This window comes from Dermacentor silvarum, chromosome 6 (genome assembly GCF_013339745.2).
Source record: "Dermacentor silvarum isolate Dsil-2018 chromosome 6, BIME_Dsil_1.4, whole genome shotgun sequence".
Taxonomy (NCBI): domain Eukaryota; kingdom Metazoa; phylum Arthropoda; class Arachnida; order Ixodida; family Ixodidae; genus Dermacentor; species Dermacentor silvarum.
In genome coordinates, this window is record NC_051159.1 from 132084443 (window position 1) to 132108708 (window position 24266).

General features: G+C 46.6%; 1 protein-coding gene across 1 annotated transcript in view; it reads right to left on the reverse strand.

The window, feature by feature from the left end:
• Positions 1-5049: 5049 nt before the first annotated feature.
• The window catches only part of LOC119456020 (ammonium transporter Rh type A), a 61003-nt gene continuing 41786 nt past the window's right edge, over positions 5050-24266 (reverse strand). The window contains exons 5-11 of the mRNA XM_037717612.2: positions 18112-18256; positions 16802-16965; positions 14596-14733; positions 9867-10000; positions 8850-9031; positions 8111-8271; positions 5050-5853 (exon numbers count right to left, since the gene is read on the reverse strand). Coding sequence (XP_037573540.1) covers positions 5785-5853; positions 8111-8271; positions 8850-9031; positions 9867-10000; positions 14596-14733; positions 16802-16965; positions 18112-18256 — 993 coding nt within the window. The 3' untranslated portion in view covers positions 5050-5784. The remainder of the gene's footprint in view (positions 5854-8110; positions 8272-8849; positions 9032-9866; positions 10001-14595; positions 14734-16801; positions 16966-18111; positions 18257-24266) is intronic.

Sequence of the window (24266 nt, forward strand, 5' to 3'; positions counted from 1 at the left end):
AATCTAGCTCAAGGACAGGAATTATGCTATCTACCACAGACGATTAAAAAAAAAAAGTTCCGTAGAACTTTTTTCCGTAGAACACCTACCCTAGTAACATTTGCAAGATCTGTAAGACTGAGGCAGCATCGCTTCCCCACATGCTATGGGAATGTAAAAACCAATAGAATTATGCTATCTACCACAGACGATTAAAAAAAAATTCCGTAGAACTTAAGAATGATCATCCCGTATATAGGGTGTTCGTTTAATTGGGTATACTTGCTCAGCATTTTCGACTTGTCACTTTTCTGCCTTAAATGAATGTGTAGAACTTCTAAACCCTAGATGAAATACTGGCAAGCGTCAGCTGGCGTGCCAACTATAATTTTCTATAATGCTTGTCTCTGCGATCCAGTTACGTCATCATACACTGGCTCGCTCCGTTCCCGCGATCGTTGTGGTGGTTGCATAACGCGAGTGCAAACAAAAGTCACGCGCGCCGACAGCTTGCTTAATTTTATTATTATTTTCATGAGAAACATCATCATAACTAGCGCTGTTGCACGGTGTAAGAACACCGTGCCCTGTTGCTACGCACGTCCACAACTTTTTTTTTTTTATTGTCATGACGGTATACGGCATTTCATGACGAGCTCTGGCATTTCGAGACCAACTTTTTATCAAATTGAAAAATATCTAAAGGTTCCACAGGCTTCATACTTGCTATGTTTCACCATCTTACGCGCGACAACTGTGTGGTTTAGAATATCTATAACCTTGAAAACACGCACGCACGTACACGCAGGACTGTGCGTGCATGGTGTCTTCAGTCTGTCGGCGGTGGATAACGTCGGCTTCGCTGACAAGCGGAAATGATACACGAGACCCATGGTACGCGAGCTCCGGCATTTGACGCGGCATTGGCGGGTTTCCCTGTCAATCCGTCGCCGACGCTGTTTCTGCGGCATGTATAACTGCGACGTTGTAGAGAGACTGTTCCAACAAGGACTTGAAATGGAGCGTGTTCATAGCTGGAATCTTAAACACAGTGCAGCGGAGGTAACGTATTTTTTCTTTTCGGCGACACAGTGTTCACGCCGACGGGTCACCCGATATTGCGAGATAAGCAATGATAAAGCCTGGATAATTTCCTCAGCTTCCTAATAAGTTAAATAATTGTAATTAGGTTATTCGTTGCTAATTGCGAAATTGAAAACACTGAGATATCTCAAGAACATTTCTACATGGCAGAAACACTCGGAATATGGCACTGATTTCAACATATATTCGCCATGGAAGTCTGCCACGGAGTACATTAACGCTTCATGTAGTTCTGTTCCACAAGGACATACGGAAGTAATTGTGAGAAAACGGTATACGTTGAATGACCATTTATTTCGCCGCAAGTTTGGAAAGTGTGCCACTTTTTCTTATATCATATTTATCCTCTTATTTCTCCGCTACTTATTCATAAGATACTGACTCTCACGTATACACTGTATATAGTTGCATACAACTCTGTTCTTCTGTAACAGTACACAAACACGTTCGTGAAAGTGTTCCAGAACGTCTTTGTGTACATTTAGAGCAATAGAGTAGGCACACAATTTGTCTTTTCTACGTTGTGTGCTTGTATTACAGTGAGTAAGTGCGCGAGTGCCAATGTCGCGAGTGAGTCCTGCAATTAGAGCAATCAGTATGGATGGACGTTAGTGCTAGTGCGAGTACGCGCATAACCGAAATATATATATATATATATATATATATATATATATATATATATATATATATATATATATATATATATATATATATACTTGTGAGTGAGTGTGAGTGTCCGCTTGATTTGCGCGCGCACATTGGCAACCTTCTCTCTATTTTTCTCCCCTTACTTTCCTTTCATCTGTAGAAAGCCGAGGACATCCTGAACAACATTATTTTATTGTACTGCGATTCAAAATTCATTGCGGTAGCGACGCTTTCGTAGCAATGGCGCAAGATGGCGGCAATTGTATAACACGAGCTCTGCCTATCTGTCGCCGCCTCTGCGCGCTTGCAGTGCCACTTCCTGACGCGGCCGTGCTGCCCGACGCTGACTTGCATCCGGTTCACGCGCACCTCGGGCATGAACGGCATCTGCATGCTGGACGTGCACTCGGGCGACGAGTACAGCGTGCCCATCTTCTCGACGCGCGAGGGACGCGCAGAGCAGAGCACGCCCTCACTGCCGCCGCGCCCGTCCAGGTTCACGCTGCCTCCCAGTCCGACGGCGCCCGGTGGCGTCACCAACCCGGTGACGCAGCACTATTGCTGTACCGCGCACTTCACCTGTCACCGCCGCTAGGGGACTCGTCGTGTGGGTGACGAGGCAGGAGCCGCGACTTCAGGGTACGAGGTGACCGGGGGTACTGTTCTGGACATTGCCAAATTCCGCCATGTTGTCGAATTTGCCAATGGCGGCAATTTAAGCCAATCAGAGGCTGCTGTGGCCCTCTCTGATTGGCTCAAAATGCCGCCATTACCAAATTCGACAACATGGCGGAAATTGAAAAATATCCCGGATATGATTAGCGGGAATATCAACTGCAGGTGATCACCCTCGTTAACAGGCTATCTTGATTGAGAACATTATAAACCAGTTCACCCCTTTCACGGTGCTTTACTGTGTCCATGACTAACACCCTTACACCCAAGCAAAAAGGCATTTCCACAAACCAAAACACCCATTCAGTGGGTGCTTTGAGTTGCCATCACACCCTTTTCTGTAAAGGGTGCAAAACATGCCATTTACACTCATTTCTTAGAGGCCATGCATGCACGTGCTATTCATTGTCGTGCCTTGCTATGCCAGCGAATAATCTTAGGCAGCACCACTGAGAATCGCTAAAACGTAGTAGTTACTGCATGGAGCAATAGATGTCGCTAAAACCCGCAAGAAAAAAGAATGGCGGAGTTTTTCTTTTTATATTTTCTTCAGATTTACATTATGATACGGCGATGGTCACAACACATTGAATCACACTATACATATCAGAGCAACCCGAAGAAACATACGCATGGAACGTTCGCATACTAACACTGCTCGAGCTGCCTACACCAATGTACCTTTTAAGAGGCTTATATGACCAGGGTGTTCGGACAAGCAGGGTGGTGTAAGTGGGAGCATTTCTATTCTTCGTAATTAAACAATGAATATCCACAGAATTCTTCATTTAATATAGTCTACTAATGGGCACCTCAAAACCACTTATACCTGTTAATATAAAATGACACTCTATTGAATGCCTTTCGACTAACGACTTTCAATTGTGAGCACGGTGGCGACATAGTAAAAAGAACAGGTCGCTTTGACAGCTTATAACACCCATTAGGTGAACAATACATCTTTACAGGAAACGAAAAAAAAAAAAAAATTGGTGATCAAAACATTCCTAACACCCACGTTTCTGCAAATTTCTGATTGGCAAAAGGGTGTTTTTGGTGCTGGAAATGTCCTTAAGGGTGCAAAGTGGTTTCCAGTGAACTTGCATTTCGTTACATCTTATACCCACTGTCACGTGGTTACTTACTGCACAGTAACCTACTACTTTACAGCGACCGCTGTATAGGCGGAGGGTCTTCGTCGATCGTGTCCTGAAGTAGCGCTTTTTGAAAATCGAGGTGAGAGGCGGAACCAGAAGCGGTGCAGCACGTCCTTGCGCTCACACGAAAGGCAGACACCTTATTTATTCGTGAATAAAAACGAAGCTGTGATCATGCAATTAGTTATGCGTCACGTGACGTGCTGTCTGTAATGCGCTTCGAAATGTCTCTGAAATGCCTACTACGTACTCGGTCTCGGGATATTGGTATCGTTTGCTGTGACTATTTTGAGCCATCAGTATAGCGGGTTTTCTAACTCATATTTGTTGTCTCATTGGCCTCAAGCCCGCAGTACCTTCGCCAGAGGGGGTGCTCTCTCACTTAACATTGCGGCGAAAGCCTTACATGTCGCATGAGTCAGTCGACCTTGAGCGAAAACGCGTCGACAACACGAAAGGTACAAAAAGGCTACGAACCCTCGACCTTTGGTGGGAGTCGAACCCACGACCTTTGATGTTAATGAAGGCGAAGTTAATTGAGGCGCAGTTAAGATAGAGTTAATTAAGGCACTCGAACCCACGACCGTGTGTGGGAGTAGAACCCTCGACCTTTTGAATTAAGAGGGATGGCTAAGCGAAGTAAACTAAGCGACTTAAGGAGGATGACTAAGCGCATTAAGAGGATGAGTAAGCGCATTAAGAGGATGTGTAAGCGAATTAAGAGGGATGACTAAGCTAATTAAGGGGGATGTGTACGTCATGTGTCCGTCTTTATATTCATCGGCACTTGGGCTTTCGCCTTGAAGTCGTCTTAGGGATAACAAAAGAGACCCTGTGAATTTTTAAAAATGTTATCTTTTCTATGAGAATAATACTAAATGAGCAGTTTAGAACGTGTTTGAGTCAGTGAACGCACTGAACGTCAGTTGAGAGCAGTAAGGTTAGTCACCAAGCCTGCAGAACCTTGCGCCTCTTCAAGGAGGGCAGCAATGCTCTCCTTGTAGTTGATCTGTAGGTAACCTTGAAAGTTGAAATGGCCTCCTATATTGTGGAAGCCAGAGCAGAGCGTCCTGTGCATCTCGGCTTGCTCATCGGTGTGGCAGAGAGTCCTTATCGCCGCAGTTGGTTCTGTTTGTGCGGGACATGTGACTGATTAACCTGACTGACGCGGCCAACATGTTTTTGTGGTGTAGATGCGGCTTCACGTTGCTGCACACTGTCCGTACGTTAATGTGTGTGCGGAGCTGTGCGAAATGTGTTTGAACAAGTGCTTTACGGACAGATGTACAGTTGACCACGAACGTTTACAGGACGCGGGATTTGCAAAAGAGACAAGTTTCCGCGAAGCCTGTGCACGTATAGCCTCGAATTAAAAGCTTCGATCCGTAGTAGCTTTTGCGAACTACACCGTGAGTGATTAAATTAGAAGCGCAACGCCTTAACAGATTTTTCTTTTTCACGGCTTTATTAAGTTGCTGGCTGTTATTAGAGTTGTTGTTAACATGGAACCACCACAGAACCAAGGTCAGTCAGACGAGCAACGAAGCAAGACGAAACAGAACACGCTATTTATTCAAATATGTTTGCAATGATGCCTTCGTGTCTTGTGTACTCAGTGATAGTCATTCAGGTGGAAGCTCCTTTCGTTCTCTTTCCTTTTATTTACTTATTTGTTGTGACAGAATAATGATTATATTAGTGACTTACAGGTGAAAGTAACAAATGATGCAGCGAGGTAATAATCGACACTGAAATCATGGTAGGACAAATGGCGGCAACCTCCGGCTTTTCGCAAGAAAAAGCTAAAAAGAATCTGGCGTCTCAGTTCGAACAGTTTCATCGCATTCAAAACGCTTGTATAGTTGAAATGTGTATGTACATAATAACGCTGAAAAGTGGCGTTAACTTATACGAAGACTTGAAAAAACTATGAGATAACAGTAAAAACTGAACACAAGTTGCTCCTCTTTATCAAAATGTAGCCTCAGTTGAAACGTATAGTGCTCGCCCTCCCGTACACCACGTCATGTATGTGTTCGTGTACAACTACACAAAATAGGCGCGAGTTTCGCGTTTGTATATATTTTTTTTACAGCGAGTGGCAGGACCGTACAGGCGTGGACCACTATCACACCTTGGTAACACATTTCGTACGTCCGAACACCGTTCCTCGCATAAGCGGGCCTTTATCGTACGTCCGCGGCTGCGCGAGGTAGTCTATTTATTGGGCTGGCGGTGCGTCGTAGGCGCCGTTGAAGTGTGCCGGCAGCCGAGCCCGTGTGGCGCTGTCCTGCACATGCGAAAAGAAAATGGGGCACGAATTTGCATCGGTATCAATCAATCAATCAATCAATCAATCAATCAATCAATCAATCAATCAATCAATCAATCAATCAATCAATCAATCAATCAATCAATCAATCAATCAAAACAAGGAGCAAGCGCGCAATGCCCACCAGAAAGGCTGCACTCGCAGACAACATTCTGTGGCAATGAAAGAAAAGTTGCGGAGCTTCTGCACTTGTGTTTTGACTACCGCTTTTGGTCTCTTGGAAAAGGATCTGAATCAGCGTAGCTTCCACGTGCGACGGTTTCGCATTTGCCCAAACGCGGAAGGGAGAAGCAGCAAAATAAAGTCAAATTTAGCACTGCAGTAGAGTATTTGTCTTATCTTCCTGTCGTAAATAGATTTTTATATCTTCTCTTTGCCAGCTTAAACAAACGCGAATGAGAATGTGGGGCTTTTTTTTTTTTTTTTTTCAGGAGTGCTATGACTCATGCGTGCTTTGCCTCCGTAGCTCTGACTTCATTATTACAGGAAGCTGTCCGCCAGTTTAGCTAACTATGACCAGCAAACTGTGATTTGACAACGGCACGTTCTTTAAAGGTACCGTCTCAGGTTGTATTTTAGTGCTTTCGAAACACAACACGGCATTGATGTTAATAATCATAATTAAAAAAAAGCCGATTTGCTCAAAGGGTGGAGCACAGAAAGCGACAGCAAGATTTAGAGAAACATTATGGTTTAGAACACACTGGAAGTCATATTTCTGATAGGGATCGATCGTGAGTACGATCTCGGAGCTTGCTTACGTCAAGGACTGATATGAGAGAGGAGTTGTCTTATCCCGTTTACTCGATTAACTGTGGTCGAACAAGGGACATCGCTGGAGACAATGTTTAGACAATGGGACTTGTCCTTCCTCAGCAGCGTTTGCCTGCAGTGGTGCGCAAAAGTCGAGAGACCACGGCATCAGCGAAAAATTAATACTCATGACACAGCCGTGCAACCTGGAATTGTCTGAATGGATTGCATTGGCCGAACAGGCGCAGGTCGGCTGTAGCACTTGATTGCAACCTGCATTAAGCTCAGAGGCGTAGCCTGGGGGCGGCACACCAGACACGTCCCCCCCCCCCCCCCCCCCTTCCCCGAAAAAATAAAATAGTATGTGGCTTGACTAGCACCCACCTCTTTTCTCACCTTCCCCGTCCCCTGTCAGGTGCGTGCCCCATCTCGAACACAATTTATGTCTACGCCACTGCCAAGGCTGCAACGGAAATTTTTTTTTTTTTTTTTTTGAATGGCAGCCTGGGATTCTCAGACTTGTGCTCCCGACTGTACATGTACACGTATTCATAAACGCTGCTAAGGAAAGCAGTCGGTGCCCGTCAAACTGACAATGTTTAGACAAGGGCACTTGTCTAAATATTGGCTCGATCGATATTGCTTGTTCGACCACTCTTGATCACTTCAAGCCTCCATTTTCCTGCAAGCTTTTCTCTTGTTTAACATTATCCCTGGATCACTCACAGAGCTGAGGAGACGCTTCTGTGCCGCTTGTGGCTTGGCGTGACCTTCACAAATGTTTACTCATTTCGGATTGGAATTGCCAACAGCCCTGCATGCGATAACTGACCAACAGTGGAAACAATCGCTGACTTTCTCTGTGAGTGTCCCCGCTTCACTGCGCCCAGGAAAGAACTTTCAAGAGTGTTAGACAGACTTTAAAAACGCCCTTTGTCGGAGGAAAGGGTCCTGGGACACTGGCCGAGACCATGCTCAGCACAGAAGGCTTGAAAACGTTGTTGCGCTTCTTGCGGATAACTGGTCTTAGAGACAGGCTATAAGCAGTGTCGTATTCTCCTTTCCTATTTCTCTGTTTCCTTCTTTTTGCTCTTCTTTCCTTTTTTTTGTAATATCTCTTTTCTATTATCTTTTATTCCCCTTAGCCCCTTTCCCAAACACAGGGTAGCCAGTCGGTCTGAGAACTGGCTAACCTCCCTGTCTTTCCGTCTATTCTATTCGTCCCCCTCCTCACCCGTGAACGTTGGAGCGGCAACGCGGCAGAAGTAGGAGTGGCGGAGAGACAGTGGTGTAATGACCATGCGACCGTTATTCTGTCTTGTGATGTTATCGAAAATCTCTGACTCGAAATTTGGACCTTGAAATTCCATGTCGCAGACATGCCTAATTCAGTATGATGGAGTGGAGTCTGGATGGCGGTTTAAACGCGGAATCGCGATGTTGGTATTGCACATGTTCTCACCGGTTGCTGCTCGACCATGGCGATCTGGTTGCCTTTGGCAGGCGGTCTGGAGGCGGCCTCTTCGGCGCCGGCAGTGTCGGCCTCCACTTCCCACGACGGACAGTCGTCGAAAAGCTCGTCCTCCTTAGGAGGGTCCAGCAGCGGAAGCCGCATCACAAGCCCTGCGTCGCACCAGTGGGACAAGGAGCTTGCCTATATCGGGCCTGTTTTCACGCGTAGCGCAAATTTTCTGCGCCCTCACACCTTCGATAGCGTTATTGCGGGAGAAACGAACCACGCGTGTTGTGACCACAGTGAACGTAACCACTACGGAATACGCAACGGCGCGGGACACTGATGACCGGGATGATAGAGTTTTTGCATAATCATAATGATATGAACTTAGAAGATCGTTTAAGAAGAGGATTTCATTTTTGAGACGCGACGTAATTGTAATGCTGCTAGTTTTCACCTTTGCCTAATGTAATTTGCCTCCATTACTTTTCCTCTTCGTTTTGTCATGTCCTCTCTCGATGAGTCGGGCTTGCTGAGAAGTAGATAGCACCCGTAAACATTCCTTCCAGCAGAGAGCCATTAGGCTGTCCTATAGCCATGTTTAACATTTCATCTGTGCTTGTGCTCCTATCTATCTATCTATCTATCTATCTATCTATCTATCTATCTATCTATCTATCTATCTATCTATCTATCTATCTATCTATCTATCTTGTCTAATGTAATCTGTCGGTGCTCCACTAACCTGTAAGCAGTCCTCCGACAACGGCGATGGCGAGCGTGGACGCCATGGCGGCCAGCTGGTAGAGAGCTTGCGTTCCCGCCGTGCGCCCTTCTCCCGCCACCACCTCGACCGTGTAGTAAAGCACCTGGCTGAGCTCGGTCGAGTTCTCTGGCGGCGCCCGCGCCGGGTACAGCGTGTACAGGCTGCGACGGGTTTCATTTGCATTCAGTTTTTGTTTCAGCTAATACACAGCGTTATACGTCGCTTTTGGCGTCGACAATGGGCATTGGAATATCACTGGGGAGACAAATGCAGTCACAACGTGCCACTCGTTGTGCAGTATAGATGCAATCGGAGGCGTAATCAAAACTGTGACGTCATAATTCTGCGCTTTTGTAGTACTCTCATGCTTCTCATTACCTGTTTTGATGTTGGAACTGGTTAACATATCCTTGAATGTTTATTACACTGTTAAGGATTACTGTACATTAGATTACCACATGGGGTTCTTTAACATGCACCTAAATCTAAGTACACGCGTGTGTTTTCGCCCCCATCGAAATGCGGCCGCCGTGGCCGGGATTCGATCCTGCGACCTCGTGATTAGCAGCCCAACACCATAGCCACTTAGCAACCACTGGCGGGTAGTATGTCAACTTTAGAACTGCAGATATTCGCATGTCGCTTTCGGACCTCGGTATATTGGTTTTCGCGATGGGGATTCAGCACATGGGGGAAGTCAGCGCGGATATGAATAACCACTTTGCTGTGTTCGCCTCACATTGAAGGTTGAACTGATGTATTTGTAGCCAGATAAGCTAATTTCACTCAATAGGTTAGGGTGGAAATCGATTTGTGAAAGCGTGCTGACGTAAGGACGGGCATCAACAATAAACGCCAAGGGGCCTTGCTGTAATTTCCAATGTCCTCTTTCCATTTTTGTGACCTGTCCGTTTTCAACGCTATACTTTCTGAATAAGTTTTAACGTTTCGAGCGTGCACTACAGCGTGCGCTACGCGCTGGCTGACCGCGTGTACCTGTAGTTGTACTCATCCTCGGTGGCGCTTGCGGCGATGACGGCGCTAGTGATCCCGGCCAGAATTGCGGGCATGCCGTGCAGGTTGTTCACGCCGCAAGTGTCATGGATCCTCAGCTTTCGGGACAATAGCGGCTGCAACCAAGTCCAGGGTGTACACACCTCACTGTTAGGATGCTCTGGACATGCTCAATAATGAAAGCACTAATGTGAGGCCAGTGAATTACTCTTACGGAACTTAGTCTGCATTCGTTCGTTCGGCGAGAAACTTATTATCAGAGAAAAATGATGCCGGATGGGATTCTCTTCAACTTCGTGCTGAAACAATAACGGCACCCGATTACGTCACAGTGATGCCACGATTTTTTTTCTTGCATTCGGGTGCATTATGTGCAAGAAGAGTTTACCAAAGCTTCGAGTCTGATTTTTAGTTTATCTTCAGACTGAACGTAATTGGGCTCATTCGTAAGCAGTTCACCAGCCTCAGTCAGACGTATCACAATTGAGAATAGACACAAGAAGGGATCACATGATGGATACCTAATAATTTAATTTATTTGTGTATTTATATACACTGCAGCCCGACACAGGGCAATAGTAGGAAGGGGTGACGTAGAAAGAAATATGAGAAAAATTTACATCGCACTATTAATCTTCGATAGCTGCTAAAGTTAATCAAGTGGCAAGGCGCGAATACTTCCAGGTAGGACATACCAGCACTAAATGGCACGAAAAAAAAAAAAAACTGTACTTAAGCTTTTAAATGCGAAGAATTTCGTTGCCTAGTCAGAGCCAAGGTCAAACGCGAGGCCGTCCAAGGTCAGAGTTTGTCGCCGATGCGATCGTGCCCCCATGCGGCAGCTCACTTGCTTCTACGCGCATGAGCGCGCCCTCTCACGCGCCCGCTCGCACTCCGCTACTGGCTTGGCGCTTCATCTTGCTCCACTCACCGATAAGGGTCTGCGCGGCACACATAGACGTGGCTCGGTTGCGCTAGCTGCGCTATGTTACGCGTAGGCCTCTACTTGCAGAATTAACAATGGGCCTTAAAAATATCAAGCGGAATAGAAGCGGAAGAGTGCAAAGGCTTTGCAGGGACTTCAGAGGTATGCGATGCATACCGAAGTGGCAAGGCAGGAGGCGATGCGACGGGCCGACGAGATACTCGCGGCCGTGGAGCGCGAGCAAGAAGAGAAGCGACGCGTGGCCAAAGAGCAGCGGCACTCCAAGCGAACGGCCGCTGAACAGGCCACACCGAAACCAAGCTGCGCCGATTGGTGTACTGGCACTTGCGGGACGCAGACATGCGCTTTCAAAAACACTTTGTCAAATATAAATGTGGTGCGGCGTGTAGTGTCTGCGACCGCCCCTGGTTACGTGTATACGTCGTCAGAGTGTCGCGGCCCACGCATGTGGCGGTCCTCTTGGCTCGCGCGAGCGTTTCCCCGGGAGGACTTGAATTCGTTCGGACTTCCCGCCACGTGCAGGGGATAAATTCTTCGCATTGACTTAAGTAGTCATCGAAGATGGTTTCTGCCGTATTTTTTTTTGTACCCGCTTTAATTCTTTCTCCTCAGGACCTAAATAAAGTTCGTACTCACTCACTTGTACGAGCATTACGTGGCATACTGTTCAGGTGGTGATTATTTCTAGTTATCCAAGGTGTTCCAAATTTGAGAAAATTCACTGAAAGGGAACGTTGCGAGTTTAAAAAGACGTGCATATTCTTCAAGCATTCCGTACGGTGGCGCTAATGTATAGCGGGGTTAAATTTTAAGAGTGGAAGATTAGACGATGGTGAGAAATATTTGTCACAAACGACGGCATGTAAATCATCATAGACATAGTAATCTGTTTAACAGCGGGCAATTAAGCAAGAGGAGCCTCAGGTTAGAGCCAACGTTTCTTAGTCCGGACTTGTCTTCGCCAGGGCCTCAACTGCAGTTTGTAAGATCACATAAAACCTGGTGCGGTAATATACTTATCGATCTGTTGTGCTTGTTTATGGTTCAGAAATTTTTCTTGCTATCCCAACTCACCTAACGTGTGTCCCAGCTAGTGTTTGCCAAGCTGTTCAATGAAAAAAAAAAGAGACTAAAAGCTCAACGTTGCAAGATACGATTACAAGACCTACGGTGTTCTATCGTCAGAGCTCTGACGACCGACCACCGTAAGTCTTGTAATCATATCTCGCACCATGATGTTTTAACCCTTTATTTTTCGAACAGCTTGGCTAACGTTAGCCAGCACAACCTACATACTCATCTATAAGTAACTTGCAGTCAGCCTCACCAGACAGTCACGGACAAGAGAACAAGATTTAGACAGAAATAACCGTACAAGTACGCAGTCCAAACACAAACGGAAGAACACGGAGTTGTCCTTAACCTTTGAGACAACGTGTAACCTGTGTGCCTTGTGAATATCGTTGAAAGCCGATAACTCTGGAACGATTTGGTCGATCGAAACATATCGGCTAGTCGTTCGCATCACTTTTACATAGTCGAATCGTTGTAAATGCTCATCATTTGCCCAGTTCCCTCGCATTCCGAAGTAGGCCGACAACGCTCTCCAGAGTTCTTCAAACTTAATTATAGTGCGTGGACATTGGTCCTGAGTGCGGTGGCCATGCGTGGTCCGCAATCGTCTGAGACTTAATGGACAGAAAGATGGTCCTCAGAAACTTCATTCGGTGCTGTAGGCCGCTCTCTCATTCACTTGCGGGCGCTATGCGATTCAACTTTTCGTGGAACTGATCATCAGTATCGACTACAATCTAATCGATACTGTGCGTGTGCCGTTATAGTTCGTGTTCGTCGCCATTCGTTTAAGACTTTATTGGCGAAGGAAGAAAAGCAAAGCACAACTGATTCCTTATTGCAAAGTAACATTGCTGGTTAGTTTATGATTGCTGGTGTGTGTTGTCGCTGTTACTGTTTATGAAAGAAGAAATATGAGAAGATTAGGCCACTCTATATCCGGCTACTTAAACTCTTTGCCATTAATGCAAAAGTACATACCTAACGAACAAGGGGAAAATGAGAAGCATACAAACATTACGCATTTTTACCATTATCATTACCACACAAGCACAAGCGCATTCTGATCTGATCAATCACCTGAAGAACAATCCAGCACTTAACAACCAGCCACCGTACGGAGACATCGGAAGGAGCCCGAACAAATCGTTCTGTACGGAGTGGCTAAATGCGGAAACTAAAATTGTTCAGAAGCTAGACACCACTCAGTTCATTTTCTTTTGTCGGGATAACAAATAGTAACATGCGTAGATACGAATATACATGCTACTTTTTACCTATATCAGAAGGCCTACCATATGAATGTTCTAGAAGTCGCATGGCCCTGCCTTCAGCAGAAACGTGTATCTAAATTGTAGGAGGCAGGGTTCGTTAAAGGGATACTAAATTGAAACGTTAAATCAGTTTAGACTAATCATTCTTTCAAAATTCAATTTTTTTTAAAATTTCTCCCTAACAGCTTCTTTATTAGAAGAGAACATGAAAGTCCAAGTTTCACTTTTTTTTTTTGGGGGGGGGGGGGGGGGCTTTAATTTCGCCCCGTAGCCCCAGCGCCGGTACGTCACAGTTACGTTACTACTTTTTAGTATATGGGCCGTTGCCGTTCAGTATACATTCTTGAAACTTCCTAACTTCAGTCTCTTTGGGACTGTTAGAATACGCGTAGGAAGTAGCCCCTATTTATCTATGGAAAATTTATTAGGGATGAGCAGATGCTCTCAAAATTTATGACATATCGGCGGGCTTGTGCGGGAACGTTAAATCGGCGTCGGCCCTCAGTCTTTTGTTTTAACGCGATAGCGCTAAGGGCCCCGTGTCGCAGAAAATCCGGCGTCGGTGTCGACGTCGGTGTCGGCGTCAGCGCCGGCGTCCGCGGCCGAGAAAATCATCCCCAACCACGCAGGCCCTCCGAATATATTTAGGTACATGTATATACCACACCTTCTTATATGACATGTGGTATATGCGGGTTATATTGCCACACCATTCTATCATCAATGTTGCTCATACCTTGTCTTGCATTTTTGGCAAAGCTATTCCTCGGAATTTTGAGAGTGACAATCCACAAACAAATGTCATGAAACAAAACACCCACAGCGCGTGCCTTTTATGTTAAATCTTCTCAGACTGAAATATTAAAAGAACGAAACAAAAATGGATTCCTGAAAATTATGGAATCTTTTGGCGCGGCTGTGCAGTATCTCCGGCATCGCCCCACGCTATAGAGGCCACGTTTCTACCAGAAAGCTCGCCTTCGTGCATAGCGTTCGCCGCCAGTGTTTCCCGGTAACCATTACGGTTGCTTAAGCTGCAGTTGTTGGGAAGCGTGAGCAGCAGTCATGGATCTTTGAATGATATCACGTTCCACTCTTAAAAGCGAAGCTTAAGCGTCCTCCAATTTTTTGTGTGCCTTTTCTGTTTTATCAAGTAATTTTTACTTCTTTTTTGTATTATGGCAGGGTAATTTAACAACACGACTCAAATAATTTATCTTCTCTCTAGTGCGCCTTTAAGTCTATATATTTACTGTAAAGTGCGTGTGTTCACACGCGCAATTTAAAAGTTACAAGTTAAAGATCTCGAGTTTCTATTGTCAATACGTATACCACACAAGAGCCTCAGGGAGCCACAGCTCTTAAAACAGAGGGGCTTAAGCTCGCGTTAATGCTTTAGCCATACGTGTATACCCACCGTTACGAACTTGAAGCCGAAGACGGACAGTGCTCCGGCCAGGGCACCCATGATCAGCGCGCCGTAAGGGTGCAGCATCATGTCAGCCGTGGCGCCTACCGCTACACCACCGGCCAGGGTGCAGTTTTGCACATGTACCTGCGCACGTGTCGATATATTATACACTGTTCACTGCCATGGCAGGTTTCCGCGCCAAGCCCTCCAGGGGCTCATTACCCGCCCCACTTAGAGAGAGAATGGAGGAAGGAAATGCAGGGAGGTTAACTAGACTTTGCCCAGTGTGCTACCCTTAATGACTTTCCTTTCTTTATGCCATGATGCTCTTCTGCATTTAAATAAAAGCTTCAAGCAACAGTCAGCATAGGTCCTAGCGAACTATTTGTGGCTGTTATTTGTTCTATATTAAACTAGCAGTAGTCGGCGCCACCGAAAGACGCCAAAGTTTCCTTTTAAACATTTTATATGTTCTACGTAGAATGCTTATCTGTACACGTATACGATACGTTACAACCACATCCCGTCATTAGACTCTCTCACTGCATGAAAGCTGCAGTCATAAGGAGAATAAATGTTACTCCCTTAATAAAATAAACTACATAAATCTTTTTTTTTGTGTGTGTAAGATTACGGAAGAACAATTGATAAACATTATTTTGTTGAAATCACAGAAAAACAAGCTAACAGAAAACAGAAGGGAACAGAAAAGATTTGTTACAAAAAGTGCCATGCTCTTGCTGTCTCTTTCTCACACTGAAAAAAATAATCGTCAATCCATCGGCCATTTGAAGCACGTGTGCACTTTTGTTTCGTGTAGCACAAACGACATAACAGCGTATCAAGCTACAGCGTGTTGCGTTGTAATGCTGTACTGTAGTTTACAGGATGATCCTAATATTCTGGTTAGTGCTCGCTAAGGTGCCAAGGATTAAGCGATATGGGATTATCCTGCACATTATAGAGGGGATATGAAAAAAAACATCCAACCAACAAAACAGCAGTGCAATTCAAAATTGAAGCCTAGTTTGAATGAGCAACCATGACTTCAGCAATGTCATTTATTCGGTGTCCTGTCGCTTCCTGCTTCTCGGCTTTCTTATTAAAGCAATTGCTGTTTAACCGCGTTTGCAATAATAAAGACCTTAACGTTCCACGTCAAAAACCGACGTTCTTTAAATGTTTTTTTTAGTTAAAAATGAACTTGTCATTTCCGCTTTCTTCGTGAGCTCTGTGACCGTTTCGAAGCGCTCTTTTTGAAGTTATAAACCAGCTTGATAGTTCTGCCTTGTACGAGAACTTATTCACCTATAACACACTGTCAATTCTGAGCGAATGGCTGGAAGGGGCCTGAGTGAAGAGGGAGATAACTATAGCGTGATCCACTTATAACTATGTCCCCAGAACACGAAAATTCAGCCAGTTTCCGATACATATAGAATCACCTAAAACCTTACGCCAGGAAATATTTGTGCGCTCTTGTAAGGACGACACTGCGTTTCCGCTTCTTGATTCGATGCAGAGACAAAACAGCTATACCTTTTATAGTAGTTCAGTCGTCCTATATGGTTATAGTATGCATATACTCATATCTCAGCGTTGATCGCGTCGTTAGACGAGTTTATTTCTTCTTAGAGTTAATGCTAACGTTGATATTGCTAGAGTACCTGGTCCTTATATGCGATGCATAAATATATTTGTTACCGTTATAAGGATATGACATTGTTAGTGACGCGTCGAATACGCCGGTAACACGAGACACTTTCGATCGTGATCGAGCCCGATCGGGATCGTACGTGTCCCGTGTAACAGGGGCGTAACATACTCGAGTAAGGTACTCTTCCGCTTTAAAAGTCTATACACATGTCTTTCGACACCGCGGAGATTTCTCATAATTAAGCAACTCTTTGGATCGGCTAGTATATTGCAATATATTACTGCTGTATATATGGTGTATGGCTGCGCCGCTAAGATGGTACACAAAGGGACACTGACACGAAAACACGAAACGAACACGGACCCTGTGTATGCGATCTTAGCTATACAGTCATGCCATACCAATAACCCAGTCGAAAAACTTCTGCAATGTATTGTTATATTTGGTGCACTTATAAGTGTTACATTGTTATTGACACGTCTAAACATATTCGAATAAGGCACTACTCTGCTTTAAAACTCTATACGAATGTACTTCGACTCGGTAGGTACTTGCCATCGTGAAGCGGTTCTTTGGGTCGACCAACGCCGACACGGCGTATGAAGTGATGGTGCAGGCCACAAGCGCCAGGAATGTGTTGAGCACGGCGCGGTGCCTGGCATCACCGTATGCAGATACCGCATTGAAACTGGGCCAGAACACCCACAAGAAGAGCGTCCCTGCGCACGAGAGAAATGAGGTAAAGGAAGGAGTGTCTTGAGCGCGTCGTATAAGTTCGGAGGCACAATTCTATGATGACGCTGGGCTCGAATCAAAGCTATATTTGGTCTCTGAATATTGTCATATGTCACAACCTACAACTTCGACTTACCCGTTAAAAGTTCTTGTTCATTGAACTATCGGCATGTGGTCACAAAAAACTGATTCCACTTTGTAATATGGCGCTCTTTGACCATCACTGGCCCTTGTGCCATAAAACACCATACATCATCATCATAATCATCATCACCCACGTTGTAATCACAAAAGAGAGCGTCCTAAACCATGTTTATACGGTTTTAGATGTAGATGTAGAGCCTTGGAGTTAGTGGCACACACCCACTCTGGGGGATTGGTGAAGAACCGGGTAGTTTGAAATAACAATGTTTTATAATTTCAACTTTTTTGTCTTCTATCTTCCTTTGTCTCTCGCGATAAAGACTATAAGCGGCAGAGTTCACAGGTATGGTATGGTATGATGAACTTTATTCAGGTCCTGAAGATCAACCTTTTGGTTGACGCAGGCGGCTCCCACGTCGGGACAGTAAGGTTTAATCTTACCGCCGTGTCGTGGGCCTTCTGGACGGCCTGTACTTCATCTAAAAGAACTCCACTGTGAAGCACTCGCCTCCACCAGTCTCTTTCCTTGTCGCAGTCTGTGAAAGCCACAGGAGAGTTCACAGGTGCCGATATTTTATTATTTATTCATGTGATTTATACAAGAAGAAAGTTCGCCCACAAGTTGATGTCTGCCCGAAGCCGATCTGTGGTCAACAACGTAAATTTGTTGAGGAGTTGTATGTTGCTAATTAAATCGAATATACATGTTTTCTCGTGCCTTTAGCTGGTTAATGTTTAAGAATTGTCAGGCTATACCGCAGTGAAAGAGAAAAGCCTTTTTTTTATAAAGCTTGGGAAACACTTTTTGCTATAATACACGAATCGATTACTCTTGCCATTGATTAGGCTATCTTGCAACGAGACCGTTAGTAAGACGATAGCACAATCGGCTTTGTGAGACCTGCAACGAGATCAAATTACTTTTCTTGTTATTTCGTCATAGTAAATCGCATACGTTCTATTTTTCATTTTCAATTGTGCCTCACCGATCATGGCGAATATGTCCGAGTGGTAGACGGAGCCCTCTTTGCGGTGATCGCAGTGCTCCTTCTTGTTCAACACGAACGACACTGCCAAGCCGAAGTAGGCGCCGAACATGTGTAGGAAGATGGAACCGCCGATGTCGACCGCCTGCGAATGTTTGCATAATGTGAATTTTGGCCATGTCGTGCATTACCGTACGGCATCTTACGGTAATGCGGTAATTCACTGTCTTGCACTTAGCGCGTTTTACCTGATTGAAATGTTTACTGTATACGGCCAGGTTCATTACCGTATGGTAAAATGTCATGGCTAGAATTATACTAGTTGCTGCTCCGCACAGACGTATGAGGAGTGGTAAGTCACACCGCGTGCACTTCGCCCTGACGAGGTCCCCTCGTCGAAACGTTGTTTCCAGGCCTAATGAATCTCCTGTTCGGTCACTGTTGATCGCTTCAAATCTCCGTCTACATCTAAGCCCTGGGTCTTGTATGGACATTGGACACGTGTTTGACGTGTTAAACGTACGCACTGCTTGCGCAGCCTTTACCCGAAATTTCTGAACTCACTGGGCGAGCGTCCCGAGCCGTGCAATACCGGTCTTCAAATAGCACAGGATCTTACGGAAGGTAGTAGCTCACGGAGCCCGATAAGTACTTACAACAATTACTGAGCGCTTCACGAGTATGCGTTTTACTCAGTGCCATAGGCCTGAGTAAAACTAACAACATTCAACACACAAGAACACGTCACAAACACACTAGTAGTGTCACCACCGTCACGAGAACCGCAAGCCATGTCTAGTATTTGGGACAATCACCGCATCCTAACATGGGCAGGAATTCACACGTACTTTAATATACGTATACATACATATATGTGGCGTTCCAATACTTTCACATAAACCCACTTGTAAGGTCGCATTTCTGCTTCGTATACTTTCACAGGGTTGCGAGTTCCCCACCCCTTATGTGTGCGGAGCAGGAGTCAACTCCGCTACGCGTCCGGGTGGCAACCGCTTGGATTTTCTTTTTGAGTGCTCGGAAAGCCTGCGTGGCGTCATAACAGTGCGCGCCGTGGAGGCGCGCTACAGGTGCGAAGAACGGATTCGGAGAACTCGGTCTTGTAAACACCGAGTTCGGATTCCGCCGACGGTCGTCCTGGTGGTAACCACTTAGATTTTGTTTTTGAGTGCTCGGAAAGCCCACGTCATACGTGTCGAGTGACGAGTCACATACCGCGCCGTGGCGGCATGGTGCGAATGTGAAGAACGGATTCAGAGAACGGGGTGTTGTAAACACCGAGTTAGGATTCCGCCGATGCTCATAATTCGCCCCTGTAGGCAAACCCCGAGTGAGACTGGTGTAGGCGGTGTTGCGGCGCTGTCTCCCTAACTCTTTGCTGGCTAGAGACGCAGCCGAGCTTTGGAATGGCCTAGCAATAAGTTGTGCGGGCCTAGCGTTTCTCGCCGACGGCGTACGTTACTGACTACGCGGGCATGGGAGAGGGAAACGTCGTTGTAGAAACAGAGAAAATACTTTGGTTTTCTAATGTCTTCACTTTTAAGTGTAAGCCCATCCTTTCGGATTGTGGGCTACCAAAATTTTGACTCATTGGCAACTGAATCTGTAGGACTGGCCAGCTGCGCTACAACTCGTTTTCTTTGTCCGTCTGACATATTATTCCGAACGACATCTTGTTCCTTAGTCTGGCCAGGATTGCTGATAGTTCAGTGAGGCTCTGTATAATGTAAGTTAAAAGGAGTATGGGCTCTAACAGTCATTGAGACATTCGAAAAATGAGACACTTCTGCCTCTATTGTTCAAGTTGAAATTCATTTGCTCTGCCTGTCATGTATATACATACAAACGTTTGCTTAGAAAAGAATTTCTTGTCCATCTGGTCTACATCGTTTCCAGTCTGCATTTGATCATCGCTGCTGATCATCATCCAAGAAATTTCACATTCAAACGAATAACGGACCAATGATGCAAGAACCGACAAACACCTTACTCCACTAGTGAAAAGCAAAACATGGTCGAGACATGAAGACGTTCAAAAATATTTCTGAAGTCTGTAACCGATAAAGAAGAGCTGTGCCTGGTGCGTCTTCTTCTTACCATCTGTTTGTTGCGCTTGTTTAAGCTTTTCGAAGCTCCGAAGACCATTTTCTTTGTTACTCAAGAAATGCCATGTTCGGATTTTCGTACACGGAAGCTTGAAGAATAAGGCATACGGAAAGAAAGAGGGATGTCTGCAGAATAAATAACGAACAAGCCAGTATCCTGGAATAGCAGCCACGCGTGGCTGGCCGCTTCGCGCTAACGGAAGGCAAGTCAAGGGAAGGAAATGATTTTATGTTGTCTCAAAGAGGCAAGGGGGGAGCGTACCAAGTGTTGTAAGTCCGATTCGCATTTTTCACGGTCGAACAACTGCACTGGCAAGGGAACTGCAGAAATGCACGGGAGTGCGTGCAAACTAATCCGATTCCTTAGCTGACCATATATCTATACAAACAGTTTGTTTTATTATTTGTTCTAATGAAATGTTCTTTGTGTTTGGAGGAGAAGGGGGTATTGACCAGTATTCTTCGTTTCCCTTTTTTGCATTACGATGTTTTGTTAACAGGGCCTTAGCAGGCACCTGAACAGGTGATCATTTATCCTGAAACCCTTCAACTACCAAGCCCGAGCTGTACACCTCCTAGCTATTTGTACTAACATCGTAAAGGACGAGCCGCCCAGGCCAGGCACCGCTCCATCCGCCCGCAATCGCGATAGCGCGTTTTGACCAAAGACCTGTAACAGAGGAACTTGTTTTAGAATGCCGACATCACAAGCCATCGCAGTGGAGGGAGACGAGGGCTCTGTTGCAGTTTTTAAGGGCAACAGACTTGGACAAGCGGCTGTAGCCTGAACTGATCTTCACAGTGCTACAAGTGCTACTGTGCTGTGCGGTGATTGTATGCGGTGACAGTGACCGACTGTGATTGTGTATCTGTGCTCACTTTCTTTCTCTATCTCTACTTTCCTGTCACTTTATCTCCCCTTCCCCTCTCTCCCCAGCGTAGGGTAGCAAACCGGATCTTCACCCCTGGTTAACCTCCCTGCCTTCACCTTTCTTCTGTCTCTCTCTTTCATCGGCTTTGCTTGCCGGAGACGAGCCACGCACATCGACTCAGTTCGCGTCCTGCAGTCTAGGTCCCGGCACTTGAGCGTATCCTCCGATGCTTTTGATTGCTTTCGTTATCATACGTTCACATAATTACTGTCGAACCTTACACCTGTGCTGAGGGAAACTCTATATTTCGGCTTCGATGGCTTTAATTCATATTTAGGGTTATATTAAACGATAAAGCGCACGTATAGATGTATTTTGCAAATCCAGCAGTAATACGCAATAACTTGGTGTAATAAAAACTTGTCGCAGTTTCACCTGAAAGGCGAAGCATCAATTGCGATAGCAAATTTGTAGAGAGCTATACGGAGTAATGATATTAGCTTTATCAGCTGTATAAACTTGGACATGCAGCAGCACCGGCAACACGCAGAACTGTTGTCGACGCCGTCGGCGTTTTGCCCGTTTTCGCACAAAATTCGTGCGGCGTTGGTGACTGTTGCCGGAGCCTCTGATATAAATAGGCACTTGGTGCCGCAGCTAAACGTTGTCTCCCTTCCCTCCCCCTCCCCTCCACGGCCTTTCGAGCGTCGGAAAAAGGCGCGTTTGCTCTACATATATAGTGATTGTAAAGGAGGAAAAAGGCGCCTACTTCTGCAGCCCTTAAGGGAGCACGGCGCAGAACGCGCGTTTGTTCTCCGCCGGGGGTTCACTCACCATGAAAGCGCGCGTCCCTCGCGCCCTTTCACTCGCACATACAGCGTTCGGCGCGCGGCGACGATTTCATCTCCATTGACGTCATACGGAACCTCACGGCGACGGCGACGGCGACTGCGACGCCGACGGCAGAAATCTGCTTTGGAGTGTCCATATAATTGCTATCGCAATAAAAAATCGGCAAATTTTGTAAAATGTCTTTGCGAAAGAATTTGGGAGTTAAAGAGACAAGCTGCCAGTATATCAGCCAAAAAAAAAAAAAGAAAGAAAAGAAAAGAAAAAAATTAGTAGCCCCTCCCCTGTCGAGGAAATGGGGGTAAGCGAAGCTTGTCGTGTGTTTCTTCGGTGTTCCTCCGATCGAATTGCACTGACGAGTACCACGTTGTGCTCGAACCACAACCGGTCACACGCACTGCAGCTGGCTCTGAAGTTCCGGTTGAGAAACTCGTGTTGAAACCTGGCCGTCGCACCGGGGAAGTTGGCGCTAGCGTTGCCGAGGCATGCACCATCGTTGTCGGGTTCCTGGAGGGCAAGACGGCGCCGACGTTTGGCCTCAACATCGCGCTCCCGCAACTCAGGGTTCGCGGCTCTTCGCTGGCGTGTGGCCTCAACATCGCGCTCCTTTAACTCGGGGTCCGCGGCTCTTCGTTGACGCTTCGCCTGGGCTTCGGAAGCCCTCACGCTAGAATCGACACGTCGACGATGAGCCCTTTCCCATGCACGTTCGCGGCGGCGTTGCTCAAACGCGTTAGGACGCGTTGTCAGTTGCTCACGAATGGCTCATACCCCCTTTAATTAAGCAATGGCTCATACCCCCGTAAACGCGGTCTCCCCATTACGACGACAGAAGAGAAGTGAAATTGTACGCTGGAATGATTAGCGGCAATGCAGCCATTTGTGGAAGCAGACGACGACGACGAACGCGAGAGCAGTTGCACGAACGCGTGCCGAGCACGAGCCAACAAGTCAGCTGCGGAAGACGACGATGATGCTCGAGCCAATGCTGATGATGATAGTTTTTTCTACACGCGGACACGGCCCTGGGGGAACTAGCCCTTAACAGCTTCGTTGTAAAACAACAACAACAACAAATGGAAGTTTTGGCAACGATGATAACAAAGCCTCAAAATGAAACCATTAGCATCCCGCGCACTAGTGAAAAAAACGCACGTGGCGCGCCGCGGAAGCTGCCACGAGGCTGCTGCTTCTTGCCGAGAGAGGGAGGGATCAGTCGTGGACCTATATTTTGGGGCTTACTGCATGCCGCTGACAGAGGAGACCAATCAAAGCGTCCTCTTCAGTGAGGAGCACGGGGAAAATTGGTGTCATGCGGAGCGGCTCAACCGCTCGATTCGCACTCGCATCTGCTGGCATCATGTAGCTCTCGCTCGCGCCCGTTTTGGTTGGCTTGGTTTGTGATTGTTTTTAACAGGATGAGGTCAAACCGACACGTCCTGATGGAAATGCTTTTTGATAGTGCGCCAATATCCGATTCTGTACGCCAAGACAAGTACACGGAGGCCACGCCCGGTACCTCCTCCTTGTCTTTTGAACGCGGCGACGCCACAACGGAAGGGAGCACACCAGCATGATCATGCTCACAGCGACAAAGGCGTCGTAAACGTAAACACAGCGCCGAGCTGTCAGCAGACGAAGGCAAAAAGTGCACAAAATCTCGCACCTTCAAGCAGAGAAAAAGAGAGGTGGCCAGATTTTCACGCTGTCACGTGAGTGCCTCAGTGGCGCACCTCCAGTCGGTGCGGACGCGCTGCCGCAGCAGTGTTTTACCGCCAGCGGCGGGCCGCGTGCGCTTTTTCCTAGAGTACTGCATCGTCTTAAGACCCTTTGTACAATACATTGCACATAGCGTTCAACTTTTCAAGCGGAGCTTGTATACGCTAGCCTGCGCCGGCGATGTAACGCTAACTCCGGCTCCAGCGGCGGCTTGCCGGCACCGGAGCGTGAATCATTAGGCACGGTGCCAGCTGCGTAGGTGCGCTCTCACGCACGTGCGCAGCCAATCAGAGCCGTTTCGATTCCGCCGGGGAGGAAAAGGCCTGGAAAGGGTTCCGCGCGCGCTGCGCCCGCCTCGGTCCCTCAAGGGCTGCAGAAGATGGCGCTAACCTTTCCCTTTCCATACGAACCACTTACTACGTTCAGTGCAGTCTCGGAAAACCGATGGGACGGCCGCGCATTGTGCGTGTAAGTACCTCCGAACAACAGGCAGCTTTCGCCGAGTGCCGACGGGAGATCGCCCGTGAAAGTGCGCGTCGTCGACGGGGCCGATCCGAGCGCTGAAGCTGCGGCACTCCGCCAACGCCGAACA